This window comes from Gymnogyps californianus, chromosome 22, assembly GCF_018139145.2.
Source record: "Gymnogyps californianus isolate 813 chromosome 22, ASM1813914v2, whole genome shotgun sequence".
Taxonomy (NCBI): Eukaryota; Metazoa; Chordata; class Aves; order Accipitriformes; family Cathartidae; genus Gymnogyps; species Gymnogyps californianus.
The window spans coordinates 1,878,643-1,904,056 of record NC_059492.1 but is presented as its reverse complement, the minus strand read 5'-3'; the positions used below and the strand labels follow the sequence as shown (position 1 = coordinate 1,904,056).

The 25,414-nt window shown below is 58.9% G+C and overlaps 1 protein-coding gene across 1 annotated transcript in view; it reads right to left on the bottom strand.

Annotated features, from left to right (window-relative positions):
• The window catches only part of NKAIN1 (sodium/potassium transporting ATPase interacting 1), a 35,345-nt gene extending 20,477 nt beyond the window's left edge, over window positions 1–14,868 (bottom strand). The window contains exon 1 of the mRNA XM_050909695.1: window positions 14,815–14,868. Within this exon, the coding sequence (XP_050765652.1) occupies window positions 14,815–14,868 (54 nt within the window). The remainder of the gene's footprint in view (window positions 1–14,814) is intronic.
• Between the last annotated feature and the right edge of the window lie 10,546 nt (window positions 14,869–25,414).

The following is a 25,414-nucleotide window of genomic DNA, read 5'->3' as shown; positions in this document are numbered from 1 at the left end:
AAATTTGGGGGATCTTGGGCTTAGATCTGGGAGATCTTGGGCTTAAATTTGGGGGATCTTGGGCTTAGATCTAGGAGATCTTGGGCTTAAATTTGGGGGATCTTGGGCTTAGATCCGGCAGATCTTGGGCTTAAATTTGAGGGATTTGGGGCTTAGATCCGGCAGATCTTGGGCTTAAATTTGGGGGATCTTGGGCTTAGATCCGGCAGATCTTGGGCTTAAATTTGGGGGATCTTGGGCTTAGACCTAGGAGATCTTGGGCTTAAATTTGGGGGATTTGGGGCTTAAATCTGGGGGATCTTGGGCTTAAATTTGGGGGGCGCACAGGTACGGCAAACAAGATGAGGAACCAGGAGAGATATGGGGGGCCTGACCCCCTAAATAACAAATTCTGCGGGTGAGACAAACGCTGAGGCTGGACAAGGATGGGGAGCGCGCAGGAGCCGGCCGCTCCAGGAAAAGCAGCTTTGGGCTATTGGAAAGAGGAGGAGCGGGACAACCCAGTCTCCAAAAATTTGCAAAAACCCACCAGATGCTGTGCCGGGTGGGACGGGATGGATCCTGGCCGGGATGTCCCCACCAGCCCGCGGTGGCCGAGCCCGTTTGGACAAGGATTAAGCCGCAGGCAATTTCAATGCTAATTCTTCCGGTTAAATTCTTTAGCCCAACATCTGTGGTAATTTCCCCCAGATCTCAAACGGCACCTCAAAGACACTGTTAATATAATCCGATAGAGGAGAGGAAAAAAAATAAATATATTTTTTAAAAAAAATCCAATTTACTGACTTATTTAGTGACACCTTTCGTAATCAACTCTCCCAGGAAAGAAATACTGATTAAAGCCAAGCGCATTGCTATGGAAACCAGCAGTCCCTCCTCCCACGACCCACAGGCTGGGAAGGAGAAAATTGGGTGAGGAAATCTGCCTGGTAACAACCCCGTTAATGAGCCAGGGAGCAAAAATAATCCCTCGGAGCGATGCCGCCGCGAAAGGAGCAGCCAGCGGCAGCCGGTGGGGAGGCGAAACCGCGTGCAGCTCCCAAAATATTTATTTTTATGGGAGGGTAGAGCTGTTTCAGAGGAGGAGGGGATGCTGCTGCATCCTGGAGGGATGAAGGGGGCATCCGGAGGTGGTACCCAGGGGTGACTGGGTGCACCCACCGAGCCCTGCAAACGTGGGTGTTTCTTCCAGCACTTATCCAATTTTGTAGCCTTAAAATACAGGATAAAACCACCCTGAGACGCAGGTTTAAGAGATTCAGCTGCCCAGCAGCCCGTGAGGAGGTAGCTGCCAGCACAAAAGGGATTTATATGATAAACCCCGCGGGTTTCCCTCTCCTCAGGGTGATTCCCCAACCCACAGGCAGCCACGACGCCTGGTGAGGGGCATCGCTGCCTGCTGCAGGCAGGGCTGTCATGCCTGTTCTTGTCCCTGGGTGACCGAAACCCTCATGGGCCAGATTTTCTTGGAGAACTGGGGATTTATTCTTATTTCTACACTGAATAATGGCCCCAAGCTCCTGGAGGAGTTTGTGGGTCTCCTCCTGGCTGGATGTGAACCCTCACCCCAGCACCCCACAAGGAGAAGATGCTTGAGGCACCCATGGGTGCCGGTGAGGCAAGGATAAATCTTCCCATGGGCTGAATATAAAAGCACCCAGGCGGTGGGAAGCAGCTGGGGCCGGCAGCGAGCGGCATGGAAGGGACTTGGCTGTTTCCCTGAGCACCCACGATGTTTTTTGGGGTGCTTTAAGGAGCGAAGGTCTGCACAGGACATCATTAGTGCCGCTCATTGTCTGTTGAGGGATTTAATAACAATCCCATCTGGCATTTTCCTTAAATTCCCACCATCACCATCACCGCAACCAGGGATGGGAGTGGAGCCCCACTGCTCTGGCAGTGGGACCGTGGTCCAGCCCAGGGCTGCGATCCTGCAGGACCAGAGCATCCGACCGCTGCCATCACCCCATCCACCCGCATCCCAGGACAATTGCAAACCGGTGTATCGGAGCTAGAGAGGCATCCAAAGGGATGCGCTGTCCTAATAAAACCAGAAACCTGAACATTTTGAACAATTCCTTTAGCAAAAGAGCCGGTGGTGTTACACCCGCCGATACCTTTCCCATTCAACGCGGAGAGGATTTAATAAGGCGCCTTAGGAGAGCGTGCTGTGACCACCGGCGCATTATTAAACGCAGCGATTAGCGGCTGCCGCGGATGGGAGCTCATTAGAGACTTCTTAAACATCCATAAAAATTGCTTTTATTAATTGGTTCGTTCTCTTTTTGTACCCACCGTGTTCGGGAGAGGTTTTTTGGGGTTGCTTTTTACGAACCCCTTTGTTGCATGGTGGTGGATGGGGAGCTCCTGGGGCCAGATCCATCCCAGCGCCCGCCCTGGGGCCTTCCCACTCCGCTCGGCCACATCCTTTAATGACAAGGCGTGACACTGGGATGTCATGACGGGTGACAACGCCGTGGCTGAGCGGGGGGATGATGCCACCCCAAGCATCCCAAACCCTGCGGCGGGGTTGGCACGGCCATCAGTCTCCTGTCCCCAACAGGGACGTGAGCCCATCCCCCGGGCATCGGGGCCAGCCCCACATCGGGGAAACTGGAATTTTCCCTAAAAGCCCGTTTCTCCCCCCATAACCACATGGGATGGCTTTGCCAGCTGAGGGATGGCTGCTGCCCCCAAATTCGGCACCCACAGGGTGCTGCCCCAAGCCATCCCTCCTTTTGGGTGCACCCGCAGGAGGGACGAGGATTTCCATACCAAAATTTTGGGGAAAAAATGAGCTCAGCAGCACCCATGGACACAGGACTGGGGGGGACTCCTGGGGTCCCCACATGGGACCCCCCACAGCCTGGACACAGGACTGATGCTCCCACCACCTCCTGAGGTTCCCCCCGTGGGTCCCCCAAGGGAAATGGGGCTCCAGGGCTCTCCCTGTGTTCCCCTGCTCCATCCCCTCCTCTGCTGCGTGGGTGACACCAACCCCGCCATCAGCCCCGCTAACGAGGGCGCCACTAATTGCCGGGCAGACGGCGAGCCCGCGCCCCATGTATAATTCAAGCCCCTTTGTTAGGGCTGGGTTTGCTTTGTCTGGCAAGTGCCGCCTCCCCACGGGACCCCCCCGACCCGGCCACCACGCAGCTCCTTCTTTGGGGCGGGGGGCTTGATTAAAAATAATTAGGGCCTGGGGCTGCTGTGAGGAGGGAGGTGGTGTCGTTAGCGGGGTCGGGGTCGTGAGTGGGGTTAGCATCCCCCCCAGCGGGGGAGAAGATGGAGCAGGGGGACACAGGAAAAGTCCCGGAGCCCCATTTCTTATGGCGGGACCCGTGTGGGGACCCCAGGAGGTGGTGGGAGCATCAGTCCTGTGTCCAGGCCATGGGTGCTGCTGGGCTGGGTCTTCCCCCTAAATTTCGAGATGGAAATCCTCATCCCTCCTGCGGGTGCACCCAAAAGAGGGGATGGTTTGGGGCAGCAGCACCCTGTGGGTGCCAAAGTTGGGGGCAGCACCCATCTCCTGGACGGTGGGGTGGGAGTGCTCATGGGACGATGGGGAGGACCTGCACCCAATGGGGCGTAAATCGGCCCAAAATGGGTGAGGGTGTCCCTAAATACGGCCCCTAACACCCACCGGAGCCCCAGGTGGACACCCCAAATTTACCGCAGCATCACTCGCTCGTGCTTCCCGGACCAGCCGTCCTCAGCGCCAGGCGCGGGCATTGCCAGCACCCTGCCCGTCACCGGTCCTGAGCTCAGCCCTGCAGCCCGGGGCCAAATCCAAGCTGGGCTTAAGGGGCAGCAGCCCTGGGAGGGGCTGCCTTAAAATCTGGTGAGATGCAGCCCGAGGAAGGTTGGTGGCCCCGGGCACGGGCCAGGGATGTCCTCGTCCTCACGCTGGAAGGGACCGGGGGGACCTGCCCCAGCCCGCACCAGCCTCCGCTCGCTGTCACCCACACAACTGTTGAGCTTCAGGGCGGGGAAAAAAATAAAAAAATGTATAAATAAAGCCTTTAATAATCAATTGGTGTTTATTGAGTGGGTCATAAAAATACCAGCCTGCTGCTGCCAAATTAAATCCTTGTTTGGAGCCACCGAGTGAGAGACATGATGTGAATTCCCAAGAGGGAATAAAACAGGTCTCGGCACTGATCCTGCACGTGCTTCCCCGTCCCTCCGGGCTCTGCCCCGTGTCCTTCCCAGGGGAAAGGGGGGTGATATCCTGGGTGTCACCCATGAGCAAAGGGTGAGGGGACGTGACCACATCCAGGGCTGCAGTGGCAGAGCCAGGAGCCGGCGGGGACGGAGGCATGGCCAGGCTGGGCACGGGGTCCCTCAGCCCTTGGGGACCAGTCCCACTCCCTGCGAGCTCCACGCCTGGTCCCAGCCCCACAGCATCAGCCCCGCGATGTCCCCACCAAAGCCCGGCTGTGGTACCCCTGGCCATGGGGCTCCCAATGGCCATGCTGCCATGACAGGGGGATGCCACCAGCGATACACACGTGCCACCCTCCAGCAAGCCCCCAGTGCCATTTCTAGCCCTGGGGAGCAAACAGGCACCCCCAGACCCCCCAAACCTCACTGCACTCTGACCACTCCACCAGCCACCGTGCCAGCGGTCCCCACACCGCCGCGGGGACTCAGTGTCAGCCCTGTGCCACCCCGGTGCCCATCATAGGGCTCCTCCTGTGTCCCCCCCTTCCCAAGCCGAGGGAAAACTGTGCCAGATGCTACAAAAAGGGGCCAGGAAAGGACGGTTTCGCCTGAGAGTCCCGGCAGCTGCCGAGGGGAATTGGCAACCGGCCGGTGATGGGCTGGAAGTGGCAGCAGAGGAGGGGACAGGAGCAGGGGGGGGGTCCCGGAGGCACAGATGGGGACGCCGTGCCCCCGGGGTGGGTAAGGGGGACAGGGCTGGTTCCTGAGCCAAAATAGGGGGAAAAAAACAGAGAAAATACAAATCAGAGCCTGCAAAGGATTTGTGCAAAGCTGCCCGCCCCGTGTGTGGCTGCTGCACCCACAGGGTGCATGCTTGGTCCCTTCCCGGGGCTGGGGGACATGGTTTAAGGCAGCGGGGACCCCGGCTGAACCCCACGGCCACAGCCGGCACTGCCACGCTGCCCGGCCTCCCGCTGCTCCTGGCCATTTGGTGGAGTGGAGGAGGAGGGGGAGGATGTGTGTGCGGGAGAGAGCCCCAAGGGGGACGGGACAAGCACTCTCAGCTTGACATTTCCAGGCAATCGCTGAGGACCACCATTAATCTGAGCCATTACTGCACAGAAGCAGAGAGCGGACAGGTTTTCCCATGGGCTCCTGTTAGCCTCAGCATCCCTCGCTGTGCCGCCCAAGCATCCTCCACTCCCACTCCGAGCATCCTCCATGCTCACCCTGAGCATCCTCGACTCCCACCTGAGCATCCTCCATGATGACCCCAAACATCCTCCGCTCCCACCGGAGCATCCTCCACTCTCACCCCAAGCACCCTCCGCTCCCAGCCCGAGCACCCTCCTCTCCCCTGGGACGTTTCCCAGTTGGGGCTTTGTACCTGGGTGTCCCTGCGGGATGGCACGAGCGTGCCCAGGCGCCAAGGTGCCAGGCAGAGATGTACCACTCCAGTGACATGCCCACAGCTCCCTGCAACCCACCGAGCCCCAAACTGGGACAGTCTCCGAGGCAGAGCCAGGCCACCCCCAGCCCTTTGGCTTCCCAAATCCCTTCCACCAAAGGTCTTCACATTTTCCTTCCCCAGCAAGAGACCAAGGGAAGCAAAGCCGCTCTGCACTGGCTTCTCTCCGGCTCCCTGGTGCCACGCTCCCGGTGTCCCCAGGACACAGGCTCTTCCCGGCACACCTGCGGTGGGAAAGGGCTGCACTATTGATCCGGTTATGGGAAAAGACCAGAGTGACCCAGAGTGCTAATTAGCCCTAATCAAGGTAATTAGCCTGAGAGCCAAGCAGCAGGCCAGCCCTGAGCTTGCTCCCTGCCCTGCCTCTGGTTGCGTCCCCTGCGTGTGACAGCGCGGCAGTGACCCCAGCCCAGGCACAGTGGCTGTATCCTCTGCTTAGATGACACCCAGGCTGGGCAGTGAGGATGACGAGGGTGCCGGGACACAGCCAGGCCAGGAGCCCGACAGCTCAACCAGCGCCGGTGGCTTTGCAGTGCCATTGCTGTCACCGCCAGCCCCCGGGGTGCCCGAGGGATGCTCAGCGCCGGGGGCTGCACCGCCCTGCAGCACCGCCTCCCCCAGCGTCCCCCCAAGGGGCCGGGTCCCCGCTGCCCGGTCGGAGCCAGGATGTGGCACCGCTTGTGCACGGCGACCAACTTGCACACGCGCGTGCGACGAAGGGCTGCGTGCGAAGTCCCCTGTTTGGGTGATTCCTGAACCGTCCCCGCCAAGGGCTGCAAACAGCCCCCAGCTCAGCTCGGGGGTCCCACCGCTGCCGGGGGGATGCAGCCGGATTCGCCGCAGCCCCCCAGATACTTGTGTTTTCTCGCGCGCTTTTGGGCGCCTGAGCAGCTCTGGCACGTACCCCTCCAAACCCACCCCGCACCCTCCTGCATCCCTCCCTCGAAGCTCCCGCTTCCTAAAGCCTCCCTGGCATCACCAGGATGTGCCGAGCACCCCAACCCCTGTGGCCAAGGCCCCCCGATTCCCTGTGGGCTCCCAGCAGCCGATCCCTGATGGGGAAGGGAGGGCTGAGGGTGGTGGGGAGGATTTTTTGGGGAGGAATAACCCCTGGAAAGCTCTGTGCCCCCACGGCTCGATCCCTGCCTGGGGATTACAGGGATGAGATGTTTGACTACGGAGGGGTCTGGGCCTGATCCTGCACCCCTTATGCAGCCAAAGCCCCTTGGAGGGGTGGCAGCGGGTGGTCCCCGGCCAATGCAGAAACGAGCCGCCATGGGTGCTCCCGGGGGACCTCCGCAGGTCCCCGAGGGGCTGGCAGGACACCCCCCTTCCCCAGCCCACCCCACGGTCCCCTCCAGGGCTCACAGAACAGCGTCAGGAGGATTTTCTTGATTCATGTGTTGCCTCAAGCCACAAAGCGATGGATGCCACGTGGGAACACGTGGGGACAGGAGCGACAGGGGCAGAAACTGCCCCCAGCACCTCTGCACGGGGTCCCCCTTCCAAGGGGGTCCCCCCCCAGCCCCCCAAATACTTGCGCAGGCTTTTGAGCATCAGCGCAGCCCAAATGTACCCCTCAAAACCCACCCCACGTCCTCCTGCATCCCTCCCTCAAAGATCCTGCTTCCTAAACCCCCCTGGGATCGCTGGGATGTGCTGAGCCCCCCGACACCCATGCCGAGCCCCCCGATTCCCTGCGGGCTCCCAGCAGCCGATCCTTGATGGGGAAGGGGGAAACATCACCCCAACGTGGGTCCCTGCGGTACCTCCTGCCCCAGTGCAGGGGCAACTGGCTGTAAAAATCACTATTAAATAATACGGCAAGACGTGCCGATATACGGCCCCCATCGGGGCGAGGGGAGAGGGATGGCTGGGGGGGCCGCATCCTGCCCCACCGCTCCCATCCGGGTGCAGGCGAAGCAGCACTTCGGCAATTGTTTTTTTCTCCCCCAAATCTCCTTCCGCCGCGGAATGAAAACCCAAGACGGGTGAAATTTCCCAGCCAAGCACATGGGAGCCATTATTAATCTTATTAATAAACCACTCGGGGTTTAATGTCCTGTTTAAATACAACCGGGGCTGCTCTCTGCCAACTTTGCCTTTCCAGTTTTCCAGGCCGTTACGTACACATTTTGAAAATTGAAATAAATAGCTGCTCTCAAATGGGGGGAAGAAAAACAAGACACCAAGGGGCCCACCCTGAGCCCCTCCGCCCCTCCGAGCATCCCCCTGGGATTCGGGCAGAATATTGTCTTCCCACTCAACCCCCAATGCTCCATCACTTCCAGCCAAAAACTGCCCCCAGCTCCATGCTGCGATGGGGACAAGGACATCCCCGGGCATCCCAGGAGGATGAGGGATGGGGATACAGCCTGGACCACCGGGATGAGAGGGGTCTGAAGCCGCCCGCCCGCCTGCAGCTCGGCTTGGCCAGGCGCCGCAGCGATCAATACGTAATAACCTGCATCTCGCCGGCCGGCGCTGGAGGAGCTGTTAAGACGTGTGGCCGGCGTTGATGGGAACGTTAGGGTTTTGTGGGTATTTCATCCCTGCCGTGTGCTCCTGGCCGTTTTCTCCCCTTTCCATAAGGATATCCCCAAGCCTCGGTACCCAGCGACGGCTGCAGCATCCCAAGGGGTCCCCAGCCCCGCGGAGGGAGATGATGCCAGCAGGACCCCGCTCCCCGGCGTGATGTGCAACGGCTGCCAGGTTACCAAGCCCTTTTCCAGCCCCAGAGCACCGGCACAAGGCTAGGAGGATGCCGGTACCCCGGTGCCCGCACCTAGCATCCTCCCAACAGCCGTAACCCACTGCTGTATCGACATTTGGGGGTGAAGCAGGCTCAGTGCAGCGCTGCAGGCTCAGCACCGGGTCTGAGCCCCAGAAAGGGATGTGGGTTTCCCCTCAGGAATTCAATTTCTCTGCAATGAGTTTTGAACTGTTTGAGCCCTGAATCCTTCTCTCTGCTCAATTATTCAGCACCTCCAGGTCCTCCTTGTGCTTTCTCTCCGGAGAAACCGGAGGAGAGGAGCCGACAGCTCCATTGCAGGGGGAAAAAGTGGTGGGAGCCATCAGTGCCTACGGGCTGGGGGAGAGCATCCCCCGGGGCTCCGAGTCTGCAAACAAATAAAGCCGCGAGGAGCTCGGCCGAGACGTTCATCGATCCATGAGCAGCAAGTTCCTGCAGCTAAACCAACCGGTTCGCTGCCGACACACAACCCAGGGCGCTCGGCACCTCCCAAACGTGTCCACTTGTCACCGGCGTGGGGACGTCCGCGCGGTCCCCTGCATCCCCCGCGGATGCACAGAGCCGACCGCCGGCATCGAGCCTGGAGCAAGCGTTGGCCAAAGGCAGCAGGGAAAAGCCGTCACACCCAGAGGTAATTTCTTGCTGCGGTTAATCACCTTCGGGGCTAAAAAGCCGCTTTTCTCCCCAAAACCCACTCTCTTTGCCTTATTTCTCCTGCATTAAGGACTGTCAGTACCGGGAATCTCTTCCACCTCCCTGTCCTCCCTCGGACCAGCCACAGAGACTGAGCTTCTCGAGGCCGCTTTGCCGCATCTTCCAGCCTCGGATCTCTCTTCCCGATCCCCTGCCGATGTCTTGGCGATGTCTTTTGGGATGGGAGACCCAGCTGCCCCACAGGCTGGCAGTGCTGGGCGATGCTCACCACCCTCCCATCGGTCCGCGCGTCTTCCCCGGCGATGATTTTATTCCTTCTCTTTCTTTCTATTACTGAAACGAGCATCATTGATTTTTTTATAGCGCTAATTTTTTTCCTAACAGAAAGCCACCTGGGATTAAATCAAATTGCTTATCAGCATCTAAACACTATTATGGCAGCTTACTCCCTTTCAGCAGCCAAACTTGTGAGCTCAATAAGAAACAAGATCAAGTTTGGCTGGACGAGACTCATTTTCCCAGACATCAATTAGGCCACCGGCTTTTAGGCTTTGTGGATCACATCGTGCATCAACCTTTCCTTCCCGTGCTCTCACGGCTTCGGTGTAGGGCCAGGCTATTTTCTGGCTCATCCTCTTTATTTTCTCTACAACCCAGTCCTCCAAGACGTTTATTTTCCAGTCCCCATAGCTCCTAGCTCTGTTACGAACCAGCATGAATGATTTAGAGAGTTCTTCAACCGGTCTCGTTAATACTCTTGGGTGCACATTAGCTGGTCCTGCAAATTTAGACGTACTGCACTTTAATCGCGGTTTTAATTGCGAGCTGTAACGCTCTGCCTTCCCAAACGCACGCCAATAAACCTTTATAGCGGCCTGTCAAGCAAAGCTCTGCCTGTGAATAATGCGGATGCACCGGAGGATGCACATCCACGCGGAGGTCTCGCCAGGCTGGGATGCTGCTCCACGGCCACCCGCACCTGCGGTCCCTCCTGTGGCTCTTGGGGTGGTCACCCGGGGAGGTGACAAGGTGGGCTGGGGTTTTTCATGCCTCTAACACACGCAGTTCCCACCTTGGGTCTGTCTCTGGCTCCTCGGCGCTGCCCATCCCCGGAGCATCCCCATCTCTCCACGCCAGCACCCACCACCCTGCAGCATCCCCAGGGGCAGAGGCATCACCGCACCCATCGTGTCCCATCCCGCGGAGACGGGGTGCGGGGAGACGAGGGGCTCGCCATCCCTGATGCCTCTGTCAGCCCCCCATTTCCATGGCAACCATGCAAATGTGAAAGCTTTCCATAATCATTAGCGAGCGGAGCCGAGCAGTATAAACAGTGACTGCAGTAGATTACATGCCTATTATGAACAGTCGCACCTTCTGAGCACTGGTAATTATACCTAATTGTGCATTTAATTGTGTAATTGAAAACCCCCATCCAGAGTTCAGTCTGGGCTCCTTTCCCCCTTCCCCGGCAGTGGGAAGGCGGCCGGGGGCAGCTCCGGCCCCGCTGTCCTCGTGCCGTCCCCACGCCGGGGATCAGGCACGATGGGAATGGCGCGAGGACAAAAGGTGCTGGCAGATGTCAGCGGTGGCTGACTCTCGCCGGTGCCGGAGCCGGAGGGTTGGTGGCCAGAAATGGGCAAATGAGGGCAGGAGGGGTGGTGGGGCTGGCAGGGGCTGGCAGGGCCATGAAGCCCCCGAGGGTGCAGCGGGGTGCCGCTTGGGGAAGGGGACGTCACTCATGGCTGGTGGGTGGTTGAGGGATGTAGGGATGGGACCATCCTCTCCCTTCGCCCGTCCTTCGTTAAGCCGATCCCGTTAGCTCCTTCTCCAGGCTCGGTGATGGGGGGGGGGTCGCATCCCAGAGGTGCCCTGTGTGAACCCCATGGCTTGGGTAGGCAGGATGGGATGGACCCGTGGCACCTCTCCCTGCACCCTGACCCTGGAAGGCTGCGGGAGGAAGGATGCCAGTGCCGGCACGGCGTGGCACAGCATGGCATGGCACGGCACGGCATGGCACCGCACGCGGCCAGGCTGGCAGGCTCCGGCAAGCTCAGCCAGGCGGGAGGTGCCAACTGAGCTTTGCTTTTCCAGCCAATTAAAGGAGAAGGAGAGAAACAAAGAAGGAAATGAAACCCCGGCTCGGAGCGGTGCCAAGCTCTGCCAGGCAGAGGTGGGAGTGCTGAGCATCTCCCGTCCGCACCCAGCTCCGGGGCTGGAGCTGTATCCCACCCCCCAATGAGCCCCACACCGCAGGGGGAGGCAATGGGGTCACCACTTTGGGATGGAGAAGGAGCCTGCTCGAGCAAGCCTGCCCTGCGCCAGCACCTGAGCACCGCCCCAGGGTGCAGAGCGGGACGGCCAAGGGGCGCGTGACAGCAGCCGGCCGGATCCAGCCAGACCTCAGCTTCCAGCAGTCCACATCCTGATATCCCGTATCACTGCCTCCGAGGCTGGGTACAGCCCCCCGCAGCAGTGTGGCTGTCCCGATCTGTAACCAACACCACTAGGCTTCAGAGTTAACAAAAGTCGCAGCTTGCGGCTCTCACATCCCTGTCCCCGTGCTGGCAGTGGCGAGCGGGGCGGTATCACCTCCGGGTTCATTTTCCATCCAACCACCTCAGCAGCTCTCATCTTTGCATAAAGAAAAGATAAATCCTCCCAACAACAACAGGCATCCCAGAGAAAGGTTTACTGAGCCACCGGGAATCCCCCAGCCAGTTATTCGGTCTCCCAGATGATGGGGAGGACCAGCAAAAACCCAAGAGTTTTGATTTCATCCCACCTCATCAGCACAAATATTTCCTGGCAGCCCCTCTCGAGGCGGGGCAGGGCCGGTGGGTGCCTGGCAAGTGGATCCCTGGGGTTTTTCCGGAGAAAAAACATAAACGGAGGCAAAATCAGGCAGGTGCTGCTTGTCCCCTGGGAATGGAGACACCCAGCGCTTGCAGCATCGCCTTGCTGAGCGGTGGAGAAGGAGCATGTAGGATATTTGGATGCTCCAAAGCGGCTGCCCGGGCTCCCCGCCATGCCACGGCCCGAAAACCAGTTTCCCAAACTGGTTCAGGCCCAACCACTGCCCCGAGGCACGGGCTGCGCGGGGTGGAGCAGGCAGGGCTCTGCCTGTACCGGGCAGGGCGTGTTGCCTCTCCGGACCTGCCTTCTCCCACCCCAGCGTGGGGGACCTTGCACGTGGACTTTGTGTCCAGTGGGTGCCAGCAGCACCCCAGCACCCTGCAGCCATGGCACGTCCTCTGCCACCACGAGCACCCCCCGTGTCCAGGGGGGACAAGGGACCGGGGGCGCATCCCCTGGGGACCAGGCTGCAAATATTGGGGAAACCAACGGGGACGTGAGAAGGTGCCCACGGGGTCACGGCGGCACCCGTGGAGCCACGGGAAGGTGTCTGCGGGAAGGTGGCCCGGCAGCGAGGACCAGCCGGAGGTGGTGGTATCACCTCAGGGCAGGCTGCACCTCACCCACGCTGCTTCGTTTAAGGGAAACTGAGGCACAGGCTAGCCGATGAGGTTTAGCAAGCCAGCGTGCTCGCTGGGTAGCCCCGCTGTTGGCACAAGTTGACCCCGCAGCAATGGGGCATGGCTTCCCGGGCAGCCCCAGCACACACCAGTCCAACCCCAGCCCCAGCACACACCAGTCCAACCCCAGCCCCAGCAGCTGGGGGCACTGGGAGCACGGCTGTCCCTGCACCCATACTACAGAGGGCCCAGACAGGTGTCAGGGCTACCTGGACGGGGGGGCACGAGCCCCGCGGTGCCGTCCCCATGTTGGGGATGGCACAGAGCAGCTGAAGCAGAGGAGAGGAGCAGAGCCGGGGTCAGGCGTCATCCCCGCTCCCCATCGTCCCCTCCCAAACCTCAGCACTGCCTGGTCCAGACGCCCCGGCCACGCCACCCTGGGGATGAATATTGGCCTCGGTCACCCAAGGGGACACCCTGATGGCACCTGCCACCTCCACCGCCCTGGGGCTGGCTCAGCCCAAGTGTGTGGGTGGGCACCCAGACCCCTCCACCCTGGGCAGGGCACCCAGTGGTACCTTTTCCCTGTGGGGCGGGTGGGTGCCACCGCTGTGGGATGGGGTGCTGGGGACAGGGGGCATCTCCCCACGGCTGGCAGGATGCAAGCTGCTGCCTCCGGAGCTGGGAAGGAGCTTGGGAGAGCATCCCGCAGGCTGGGATGGGATGAGCTGGGATACGGGGTGAGCCTGGGGTGGAAAGGCCACCGGTAAGGGACAGTTTCGGAGCCAAGCCTTTGGGGATGCCAGCAGCACCGGGACACACAGGGCGAGGCGTGGAGAGGAAAGCCTGACCCCAATCTGCAGCGCAAAGTTTCTCCGGGTGCGAGCAGGAGCTGCTCTCCCAGCCCGGGCACTCACGCCGATTCAGTTCTTCCCCTAAAATAAACAGATTAAAATCTCTCGGATCTGGGATATCTCAGGGAATAAACGTCAACAAACTTGCTTGGGAGCTGAGTGGTAAAAAAAAAGTGACCGAAAGCCAGGAAACTCCCGCACACCTGGAAAACACCCGTCGGATTTATCCTGAATAAGGGGGAAGGTGAGCAAAGCGTAAAGCAAGACTTTACAGACTGAACCGGGGGGACAGTTGGGGACACGAGAGGCCATTCCCACTTGGAACGGTGGGACTTCAGCCCGGGGATGAGCCCACCGCGGGTCCGCTCCCCGGAGTCGAGGACTGGCTTCAAAGCTTCCTGCGTCTCCCCAGGGAAGCCCGGACCCCCTCCTCTATCCAAAACTGGGGACCCCTCCCCGCTCGCTGCCTTCCGAAGGATGGAGAATGAACAAGAGCAACGCCGGGAAGAAAGTGCCTGTCAGCAGAATGCCACCATCATCTCCAGAGCGGATCCGGAGCCCGTTTCCATCGCTGCCTCCATCCACCCCATCACCCCCTCGATCCCCAGGGACATCACGGGCTGACTGCCACACGTTTCGGCAATCCCCCCCTCGTTTTCCTCACCGCGACGAGCCCTGGCATGGCCGCGGGGGCAAGTTGTAGGATGCTGATTCTCTGTTAACGAACCACCCGGCTGGGATAATTAATCGCAACCTCGTCGTCGCTGGTTTTAGCAGAAAACCCCCCGAATACCCTACGCGCTCTCTTCGCCTGCTCCTCTGTCCGCAGCCTGATGAAGATTGATTTGCGGGCGGTGGCAAGCACGGCACCTAATTATTACGAAGACCAACAATCCTATTAAAATTAAACCTCTCCCTTCTCTCTGCCCTCAACATCCCGGCGTCCCCCGGCCACAGGCAGACGGGTCCTGCTCGAAAGCAGGAGAGTTTACAAAGTGCTGGCAGCGGCTCCAAGTTTCCCTCTTGCCCCAACTCGGGGGACCAGCACCCCAAGAAACATCCTTGGAGTCACCAGGATGGGAAACTGCCGGCGGGAGCGAACTCGGAGGGAAGAGATTGCAGTTGGAAACAAAGCTCACACCTGCTGGAGACGCATCCCCAGGCACTGACAGCACAGGGAACTGGTTGGCATCCATCTCCCCAGCCGCAACTCCAGCCAGCACCGGATTGAGGCAGGGGACGAGGGTGGCATTTCTTTCCTCCTTGATTATTATTTTTCCTTTTTCTTTTTTTTTTTTTTTTTTTTTTTTGGGTGGCAGTGAAGCATCCCCAAGCTGGTCCCACAGCAAGGTCACTGCCGAGACAGAGTGGGTAGTGGTGACAGCCAACATTTCGCACAAAGCACAACCCGGCATGCTGATGAGCGCAGACGGCCCCTCGCCTTACCAGCTGCAGGCAGCAGAATCCGACCAGCGTACATCTCCCATTGCATCTCCCCATGGTTTCCCAGCCGGAGCCTCGGATTTCCCCCACCGTGGCCTCGCGTCGCCGTCCTCCAGCTCCTCACCAGCCTCCCCTTCGCCAGCAGAGCCGCCACCCGGGGAGCATCAGGGGGGCACCAGCAACATGTCCCGCTCTCCAGCCTCCGGCCAGCCCCAGTACTTTCTTCACAGCAGCCCTGCCGTCTCCCGCATCCTGCCAGGTTAGCACAGAGGCGGGCTGGGCTCAGAAAGGGGCATCGCCCCCCTTCTCCGCCTTCCCCCCCTCCCAAGCTCCGCTCCCCCCGAGCCCGCTACAGCCCCATCCCCCGGTGCAGGGACCCCGGGGCCGCGCACACCTCGCCATCCATCCCCGGGGCGCGCAGGTTTGCGCGGAGCCCGCCCGGCCCCTCTATTGTCTCTCCCGCACAGCCGCGCTCCGCGCCCCGGGGGCGGGCGGGGAGGAGGCGGCGGGTGGGGTCGGGGGCGCGCCGGGCAGGGCGGGCCGCGGCCGCCGGAACAAGGCGAGACGCGCTCCCGGCGGGGCCCGGCGGGCGGCGCGGCCGGGCGGGGGGGAGGCGAGGCCGGGCACGCCGCGCCGCGCCGAGCCCTTGGCAGCTTCCGGGGGCGCCGGGCAGCGCGGCCCCTTCGCCGCAGCCGGCGGCAGGCGCGGCTCCTGGTCGCGCCCGCCTTTCGTTATCGTCAGTATTTGTCTTTTTAATCGCAGGTTTTTGTTATTTTTTTTTTCCCCCTTCCGGAGCCAGGTGGGGCTGGGTTAAATCCCGGCGATTTGCAAATGCAAGGGGCTAGTGAGCTGCTGCCCTCCCCCTTCCATCGGCCCTGCGGCCCTTGGGTGGTGCCTGGACCCGCAGCACAGGGACCCCGCAGCCACCTCCTCTGGGGGGTCCCTGGGGTGGCCCTGCCAGGGCAGCAGCTGGGCTTGCAGGGAGGACAGATGGCCCAGCCCTGGGAGGAAAGCCCCCAAGATCCCCCTGCAGAGCCCTGCTCCACAGCCCAGCACACGCGGCTCCAGGGCCGGGAGCGACCGCTGGCTGGAGGCAAGACAGCACCCAGCCATCCAGCTTTGGGTCTCTGCTCCCAGAGGGCTCGCAGGCTCAAATCCAGCAGGTCTGGGCAAGGAGATGGGTGCAGACAGAGCTGGCAGGGTATGGCCCCTAACCGCCACCCACCCGGCTCGCCTTTGTTCTTTTTTCACAGCACACCTTCAGGGGGATCGGAGAGTGCACATCTGCCAAGGAATAACTGGGACACTGCTTTTCCAGTGCTTTAGAAACCTCCTGAAATGCCACCCAGCAGAAGGACTTGGGAATAGTTCGCTGCTTTTCAGTTCCATGATTTCTTAATCCTCAGCCCTGATTTTTATAAGGAAGCATCTCCTAAACCAGCCCCACACACTCAGGTGTCAGAGCAGCTCTGCACAGGATCTGAGGGGCTGCAACCTTACAGATGCATTTGTGTGCAAGTGTCAGTCTGGCCATGGTCTAACCTGGCTCATCCAAGCTTGCAAGGGTCCAGCCAGACCACACATCCCCGTGCACTGCTGGGAGCAGCCTACAGCACCTACCACACCTGGAGCTGTTCCTTCATCCTCCGTGGTGGGAACTTCTCTCCCTGCCAGCTGTTCTGTGCTCCCAGGAGCATTTTGGGAGGCCCACGCATGGCTGAAGGACAGGGCTTTGCAGAAAGCACTTGGCTTCCATGAATGCAAAAACCATGCCGCAAAAATACAGTGGGTTCACCAAGCGATGCTCTTAACCAGGGGTCCTGAGAGAGGTGGTTGAACCCAGACTGAGCCAGTGGGTGTTTGAAACATGGGGACCTCTGCATTTATTCCACGCTGCCTCACCTGGTTAAGTGAGCCCACGGTGAGCTGCAACTTCCACCAGCCCTGCGTACACTCACGCCTCGCCGTGCAGGCTGCCGAGGATCCCACCCATGGACCTGGCCCCCCTGTGACACCCCCACTGTGGGCTTGACTCCATCACCCCCAGCGCTCCTGGCTCCATCATCTCCAGATCCTCACCAAGAGCTTGAGAGAGGTCCCATTGCCCTCATCCCATGGGGAGAGGTGTCCCACGCTCCTAGGGGTTATCTGGGTGCATAAGGTGGCGGGACCAGACCCATCTCCAGGATCAAGCTTGTGGGCTCCTCTGGGATTTAAGCACAGCAGAAACCTGGAGCAGAGGGAGCAGTTTCACCCCATGAGTCAAAAAAAGATGAGGACCCAGCCGCCCCATAGCATCTCCTTGGCAATGGCCAGGCAAATCCGCTCAGCTCAACGCTCCCCGTCAGCTCCAAAAAATACCAGAGAAAGGCAAAATGCCCTGATGTAAAATCATGAAAACCGATACAATGGGGCCGAGATCCTGCCTGGCTCTCGACCAGGTGGAGTTTTGCGAGGAATCAATTTTAGATTAAAAAAGGTCAATACAGCATGTCAAGGTGCTTCCCTAGAAGGCGAGGAGATAACTTCATTTGCGAGCGGGTGGGAAATGAGCCCAACATTTTGTCTTGCTCCACTCGTAACCCACCACCCTCGGCTTTTGGGGTTTTTTTGCAAGAAAAAACCCTGATAACCAAAATTACAGAGGAAATATTAGGAGGAAATTAAGTCAGGGTCATGCTATTCATTCACGGGGATGGAGGGAGCCATGAAGATATGTGCTTCGATGTGCACCCAGAGCTGCCACCAAGCCCTGGCGGGCCTCAGTTTCCCCAACACCCATTGCGATGGCGATGCCAGAGCCTGATCCCAAATCCTGCATCCCTGCCCTCCAGGAGCATGGGTACGGCTTCGGCCCGCATCCTGGCCCTTTGGGATGGAGATGGGAGAGGAACCCTCTCCCCCTGGGGAGGAGCCAGGTGGGATCGCTTCCCTGGGTACACAAAATCATCTCCTTTGACCAAAAAGGGATGTTTTAAGTAAAAAAAAGGCAGGATCCTTATGCCAGAGAGAGATCTCTGCCAGGGGTATAAACAGAACACATGGAAACAGTGTTTTTTCACTAAATTGATGTTTTTACCCCCAAATGTCTATTTTTTGCTCAAGAAAACCAACACAGGGATTGAGTTTTTTAAATTTTTTTTCCCTTTTTTTCCCCTAAAAAAATTCCGGAGCAGAAAGAAATCACACCACCAGCAGCTTTCGCTCCCCTTCCTCAGCTGAAGGCAGGGCTGTGCCACGGAGAGCTGGGCCCCCGCCGGGACACCAGGACTTGGGGCACTGGTATCCGTCACCAGAATTATTCGGTATTTCCAAACGGAGCCAAAAAATAAAATAGGGCTCCCTGGGATGAGCATCAGCAACGCTCCCAATGCAGCCAGGAAATAGTTATTTGGGGGAAGAAGGAGGCGCAAAGCTGCTGCGGGGCGAGCCAGGCTGGGGATGCTGTTTCTTGCCTTAAAAAAGGCAAAACCAGGGAAAAAAGGGGGGTTTAGGTTAACAGAAAACACCCAGGGGACATCACAGTTTTGCAGCCCTGAGCCCTGGCATTGGAGTTGGCTTTTTTCCCCCCTTCTTTCCTTCATGGGCTCTTGGGCTTGATTTTTTTTCCTTCTTTGGGATGAAACCATTGTCCAGGCTTGGTGATGAGTCAGAATGTGAATTTTGGGGGTAAATTTATACCGAATCTCTGCTCAGGGATGTCCCCGGTAGAGGCCGGCGGGGATATGCCAGCCCACGGGAGCTGCTGTGGAGACAAAGCCAAGGGGGCTGATGAGCATCTTTCACCCACTCAGGCAGTAATTAACGGCACTAAGTCGTCAGAACAAGACAAAATGATGATTTTTGGCATGTTTATTGGCAAAGAAATCTTCGAAGGGGCCCCATCTATCTGGGTTACGGTGACGGGGAAAAGCTATTTATTCCGATGCATTATGTAAATCAATGCGGGGTAAACACATGCAAATCATTGGCACAGGTCGTGCATAATTAAGCCCGTCGGGTAATTCCCCTTAACGGGGAGCGGGGATGGGGTTTGTGCTTAGCTCAGGTTAAATCCCTTCGGAGGCTGACGGGTGGCTGGGTTTTGGCTGAAGAGCCACGATACGCACACCTTTGCTGCTCAAGGGCTGAAGGGCTGCGGGATTCATGCTAATAAGCCCCTAATTAGCCAGCGGCCGGAGCGGCAGAGCAGCCCTGTCAGTGCGAGGGAGAAGGCGACGAGGTGCAGCCCAGCACCTTGCGGTGGGGCAGCCGGGCTGGAGCAGGCGGCGGGGACGGACACGGCTCCTCTGGGCTGTGCTAGGACAGAGCAGCCTGGGGACAGGGACATCCCGGGCCCAGGGGCAGGGGTGCTCCGGCCCTGGGTCCAGGGCAGCTCCATCCCTGGGTCCAGGGATGCTCTGGCCCTGGGGTCAGGGATGCCCCAGCTTGGGGTCAGGAGTGCTCCATCCCTGGGGTCACGGATGCCCCGATTCTGGGGTCAAGGATGCTCCAGCCTTGCCGTCAGGGATGCTCCATCCCCAGGGTCAGGGACATCCCGGCCCTGGGGTCAGGGGTGCTGCATCCCTGGGATGAGGAATGCTCTCGGTGATGGGGAGCCCAAATCTGGGCATCGGGCTCGTGCTAGGGTGCCGGACACCAGCCCACACCCAGCACCTCTGCTGCTGGCCTTGACCCTGAACCCATCCCTCCTCGCTTCGCCTGGGAACAGCCCCAAACCCCAGCAACTCCGAGCCCCGAGGGACACCTCGTGTCACCCCACGCAGGGCATCCTCCACCCAGCCAGCCCCGCAGGGACCAAGGGAAGGGCCACGACGGAGCAAACCAAACCAAAGTGACTTCCCCAACCACCTCCAGCAATAAACACACATCTATTTAACCAACCTTTCCCCGATTTTAACATAATTAGCCATCAGCCTGCCAATCAACGTCAGCTCCTGCGGATCACCGTTAATGGATCGCTGTTCAGCCGGCTGTTATTGAATCGATATAGAAATTAAAATGCATTCACGCCATTCTTTCTCAGCTGTCATCTTATCTCGGCGTCTAGCGAAAAGCGCGGCAGATTACAGAATCCATCATCATTTAGCCTTTGTAGCTTGCAAAATTCATAATTAACAACAAATTTCTATTCACTTGCTCATGTAATTTAATTAGTTTTCCATTAAATAGAGACTAAATATCATCTAATCCCCCAACAGAGCAAATAATTGTTTTCCTTTCTTTTAGAAATTATCACTTGCTTATTGTAACTATCAAAATTCATTAGAAGCCTCGGAGTAGCAGTGGGGAAAGGTGGGAAAAGCGCTGGAGGAAGGACAGGGAGGTAATGAGAGGGGGTGGCAGGGCCAGGCCTGCCCTTGGCTGAGCCAGGACCTCCCGGTGGTGCCCCCGTTGTGCCCAGCGTGGGGATTACCAGCACCCAGCACAGGATCCGGCCCACCGCACCATGCCGGGGTGCTCTGGGTACCACATCCGCCTCCAGCCGGCATCGCTTCCTGATGCTGGCGGTGCCGAAGGGTCAAGGACCGAGATGGGGATGAGGATGGGGACGGGGATGGGGACAGCCACACAGGGCTGTGTCAGGGGGTCACTGCCAGCCCCCCCAGGCCCCACCGAAAGGCCGGGAAGCAGCCGGCAGCCCCCCACCAGAGCAGCTCTATTGCACAGAGGCCGTTTATCTGGATCCCGGGAAGGATTTAATTTATAGTGGAAATCTCTCAAGCAAATACCTCCCTTGGAGGAATAAACCTGTTTAAGAAAACAATTTTCTCTGCGCTTGGATTATGCCTTTAACGGTTTGCTGCTGTGATGCCCTGGAGCTGGCACGGCTCCGGCATGGGACGGGAGCCAAGAGGGGCCCGCGCTCACTGGGGTGCAGCCGGCAGCGGCCGGGAACCGGGGGGAAACCAGCCCCTGGGCTGCCCAGCCCCGAATCCCCCCGGATGCTCTGCTGCCCGGTGCGGGGCATCGCCCTGTCCCCGAGGCCTGGTGGCAGCGCTGGCCCTGGCAGTGTCCGTGGAGGGGTGCGTGGGTGTGCGTGGGTACATGTGGGTGCGTGTATGCCTGTGCACGGGCATGGGGCTGTGAGTGTGCCTGCGTGCATGTATATGTGCACGTTTGCACCTGTGTGCATGTATATGTGCACGTTTGCACCTGTGTGCACGTAGCTGTGTGCACGTGAGTGCATTTGTGTGTGCACGTGTGAGCACGTGCATGCGTGTGCACAAATGTGCATGTGTGTGCATGCATGTGCATGGGCTTGTGCATGCACACATGTGCATGTGTGTGCTTGTGTGTGCATGTATATACATGTATGTACACGCAGGGCGCAGCCTTGCAGTACTCACTTTGCACGGCAAGGATTTGCCACAGTCTTGTGCCAGCCAGCCCCACCGCGGGTGCCAGCCTGCCACGGCGGGTGCCAGCCCCCGCGGTGGGTGCCCAGCTCTCCTGGCAGCCCCCATGGCCTGGCAGCGAGCCCAGGGGAACGCTGAGCCCCGGGGGAAGGTGGCACGGGGCCGGCTGTGCTCACCGATGCCCAGTGGGGTTCTGCAGAGCATTAAACCTGCTGAGCTCCAAGCACCACCCCCGTAGCAAATTGCCTTCAATCCACAAATTGTCCCGGCGGCGCGGTAGCTACGATCCACCGAACACGCGTCCCGTTAGGAGCAGGTCGGTGCTTCTCCTAAATCAACTTCCAGCTCTCCCCAGGGGCTGGGACGTCGGCACATGATCCCATCCGTCACCAACGCAGGCGGGTGGGCATCGATCCAGCCCTAATTGCGGACAGTAATTGGCAGCGGTAACTCAGAGCTGCCCCCGTCCGTGTCTCCCTCCTCACCCTCCATTGATATCGAATGCTTATTTGATCCACAAGTTCCCCGTCGCTGGGGAACAGAGATTTCTCTCGCAGCGCTGGGCACAAGGACCTGCCTGGGAAGCTGGGCTGGGTGCTCACTGCTGCGGCGAGTTTGCTAGTGCTCGGGTGGCAGCAGTGCGTGCAGCAGGGAGATGCCCTCAAAGCAAATCGGCCACCTGCCCTGGCGCCTGGCTCAATCTGCCCGGCGGCTCCCTCGGGGCCGGGGGATTTAGCATTAATCCAGATGACTTCCCTGATCTGGGTCACGGCTCCATGGACGTCCGTGCCGACGCGATGGAGGGATGTCTGGGGACAGAGGGGGTGACACCCGCTTGCCCCTGGGTGGGGTGCGGATCCATCCAGCCCCCAGTGCCCGACGCTGGGAGCTGCCGGCTGCTGAGCATCCTGCATGGGACCCCAGGCTCTGCGGGACCCCTGGGCGCAGCAACTGCTGCCCAAAAAAACTCTCCAGGACTCAGGGCAGGGGGAGAGAGACGCCCCTCCCTCGCTTCCCTGCACGTTCCTGGGTTGGGAATTAGGAAAAACTAAAACCACCCTTTTTTTCTTCTTTTAAACAAGCAAGATTCAGTAAACTGCAGGGTTATCATCCTGGCACCGCTGGCTCAGCCCCAAGAGTCTCTCTTCCCTCTGACACTTGGGCATTTATTCAAATAAGACCATAAAACCTCAAGGGTTTTAACAGGGTCTAATTAAGCACTAAATCCGTGTGCCGGCACCCTCCTTGCCCGAGAGCCCTCAGTGAGGGGACAGAGGCATGGTGTCGGTTCCCAGGCACAGGGCTCCTGCTCCGGTGGGTCCGGGGAGGTCGGTCCTGAATCACGGTGCTCGTAGCTGGAGTCCCAGCTCTTATTTACATGCGTTTCAGGGCATGTTATTTAATACTCTGCAGAGTTAAAAATAAATCTTCCCCCTGCCTCCAGCTCTCTCTGCCCGCCTCTTCAGCTGAGGGGTGATTTGTTTGCCTTCAGATACATTCATTCACCATGATCCGGCGATGGGTCTTCCCGCGTCTGCACCATCACCTCGCCGACGCCTGGCTCCAGCCGGGCACAGTTCCCTGCGGGGACAGACGGCCGTCGAGGGCAGAGGCACAGTGACAACCGCAGAGTCCCAGGGCTGCAGTAGCCATTCCTGCGGGCTCCTGCCTGCCGTTCCCGCTGGGAGTCGGGGGACTGACGGGAAGTGGATGTCGGCAGCCGACAGGGACCAGACCTGTTCCGGCGAAGCTGATCTTCCCTGGATTTGAATCCGGAGCTTGGCTGAGTCTCAGCATTCAGACCTGATGCTCGAATCCATCAACCCATGGATGAAGAGGGTCAGTGAAGGAGGCACACTTGGGGTCGGTGGTTTCCTGACAGTTAAAGCCATCCGTGCTCTCCAGCTCACCCCTGTCTGCACCCGAAGTCACTTTGACTGCGATAATTTAGGAACCGGGAGCAGAGACCAGCTCTGCTCCACCCCCAAGGGCTTCAAGAGAAACACCCCAGTGAGTGAGGTCCCGCGTCCCTGAGGGATGGGGCAGCCCACACCCAGCTGCTGACAGAAGGACATGGCACTGGGACAGGAACCGTCCCAGGTGACAGGGACCGGGGACAGTGCCACGCACCCCATGCCCAGGAGACATCATCTCACCTCCTGGAGCCACATCTCCCTGCCTCCTTAAAAGCTGATGGGTCTGTTTTGGCCCCAAGCGTGCCATCCTCCAGCTTCTCTCTTCTGCCCACAGCAGGGACAGCAGGGACAAGAAACGCTCTCAAGGGGACCCTGCGCTTCTTCCCTTTTCACTGCACAAACTGCACCGATTTCCCAGCTCTGAAATACCTGGTGGCTGCAGCAGATTCGTCCTGGTCAAACGCTGGCCAAGACTGCGCAGGACAGTCCTACGGCACAGCACTGCTGGGGTGGGAGCATCGCGTGGCCACGCTCCATCGTCCCAGCTGAACTGCAGCCCTCGAGAAGCCTCCTCTGGGATGGGGCAGAAAGGCAGCGAGAGGTGAGGAACTCCCGATACAGCCTGAGCCAAGGCAGCAAATGGCGGGGGGGAAAAAAAAGGATGAAAGCTGAGGTGGACACATTCAGAAGAAAAATGCAGCATGTACTCTTCACGGCCAGTTAATTAACATCAGACAATGACCCATGGCACAGGGAACCCCGCCTTGCGTGTTCTCACAAAGACCAGCTGAGGCTCAGCCCTGAGTCAAGGGCTTGATGCCGGTTTCAGCCTTGGCCAAGAAAGCCAGTGCAGACCATTCCCTCCTGGCCTAAACCCTGGGCTGGGGCGCAGCAAGCAGAGTCAGCCAGGCGGGGGTCCGTGGCTGTAGGGCAAGGTCTGGCAGAAGCCGAGGTCCCCCCCCGAAGCAGAGGCAGGGTGCAGGCACCCTTGCGTTGTCCCAGCAGACAGCCACGGGTATATGAGGTACGGATCTAACCCGCTCGAGGACCTGCCACCATCTCCTACCGATGCTGAGCACCGAATACACTGTGCCTGTCACAGAAAACTCATTCCCTTCACATTTATTTATAGCAGAAGGCTGGATTTTACTCAAAACATGAAAATAGGATTCAGCAGTGGCCCAATAATTATTTCAAGCGTGGTCATTTTTATTGCCATGAACAAAAAATAAAGCTGCTCTTCTGAAGACGAGTGGCGTTCCTCAGGGGTTGGTGTTGGGACCGGCACTGTTTAACATCTTTGTCGGTGACACAGAGAGTGGGATCGAGTGCACCCTCAGCACGTTTGCCGATGACACCAAGCTGTGTGGTGCGGTTGACACGCTGGAAGATGCCATCCAGAGGGACCTGGACAGGCTTGAGAGGTGGGCCCATGCGAACCTCATGAAGTTCAACAAGGCCAAGGGCAAGGTCCTGCACATGGGACAGGGCAATCCCAAGCACAAATACAGGCTGGGTGGAGAATGGATTGAGAGCAGCCCTGCGGAGAAGGACTTGGGGGTGTTGGTTGAGGAGAAGCTCAACATGACCTGGCAATGTGCGTTAGCAGCCCAGAAAGCCAACCATGTCCTGGGCTGCATCACAAGCAGCGTGCCCAGCAGGTCGAGGGAGGGGATTCTCCCCCTCTGCTCCGCTCTCCTGAGACCCCGCCTGGATTCCTGCGTTCACCCCTGGGGCCCCCAACATAAGAAGGACATGGACCTGTCAGAGCGAGTCCAGAGGAGGCCACGAAGATGATCAAAGGGCTGGAGCACCTCTCCTATGGAGACAGGCTGAGAGTCGGGGTTGTTCAGCCTGGAGAAGAGAAGGCTCGGGGAGACCTTATAGCGGCCTTCCAGTACCTAAAGGGGCCTACAGGAAAGTGGAGAGGGACTTTTTACAAGGGCAGGTAGTGATAGGACAAGGGGTAATGGCTTTAAACTGAAAGAAGGTAGATTTAGATTAGATGTAAAGAAATTCTTTACTGTGAAGGTGGTGAGGCACTGGAAGAGGTTGCCCAGAGAAGCTGTGGATGCCCCATCCCTGGAAGTGTTCAAGGCCAGGCTGGATGGGGCTTTGAGCAACCTGGTCTAGTGGAAGGTGTCCCTGCCCATGGCAGGGGGTTGGAACTAGATGATCTTCAAGGTCCTTTCCAACCCAAACCATTCTGTGATTCTATGAAGTTAACGTCTATGGTTTCCCCGGGTTATATACGAGTGAGGGCCTTGATTTAGTGTTGTACAATAGAAAAGTAACACAGAACAATAAATCCCATCCACACAGTTCTTG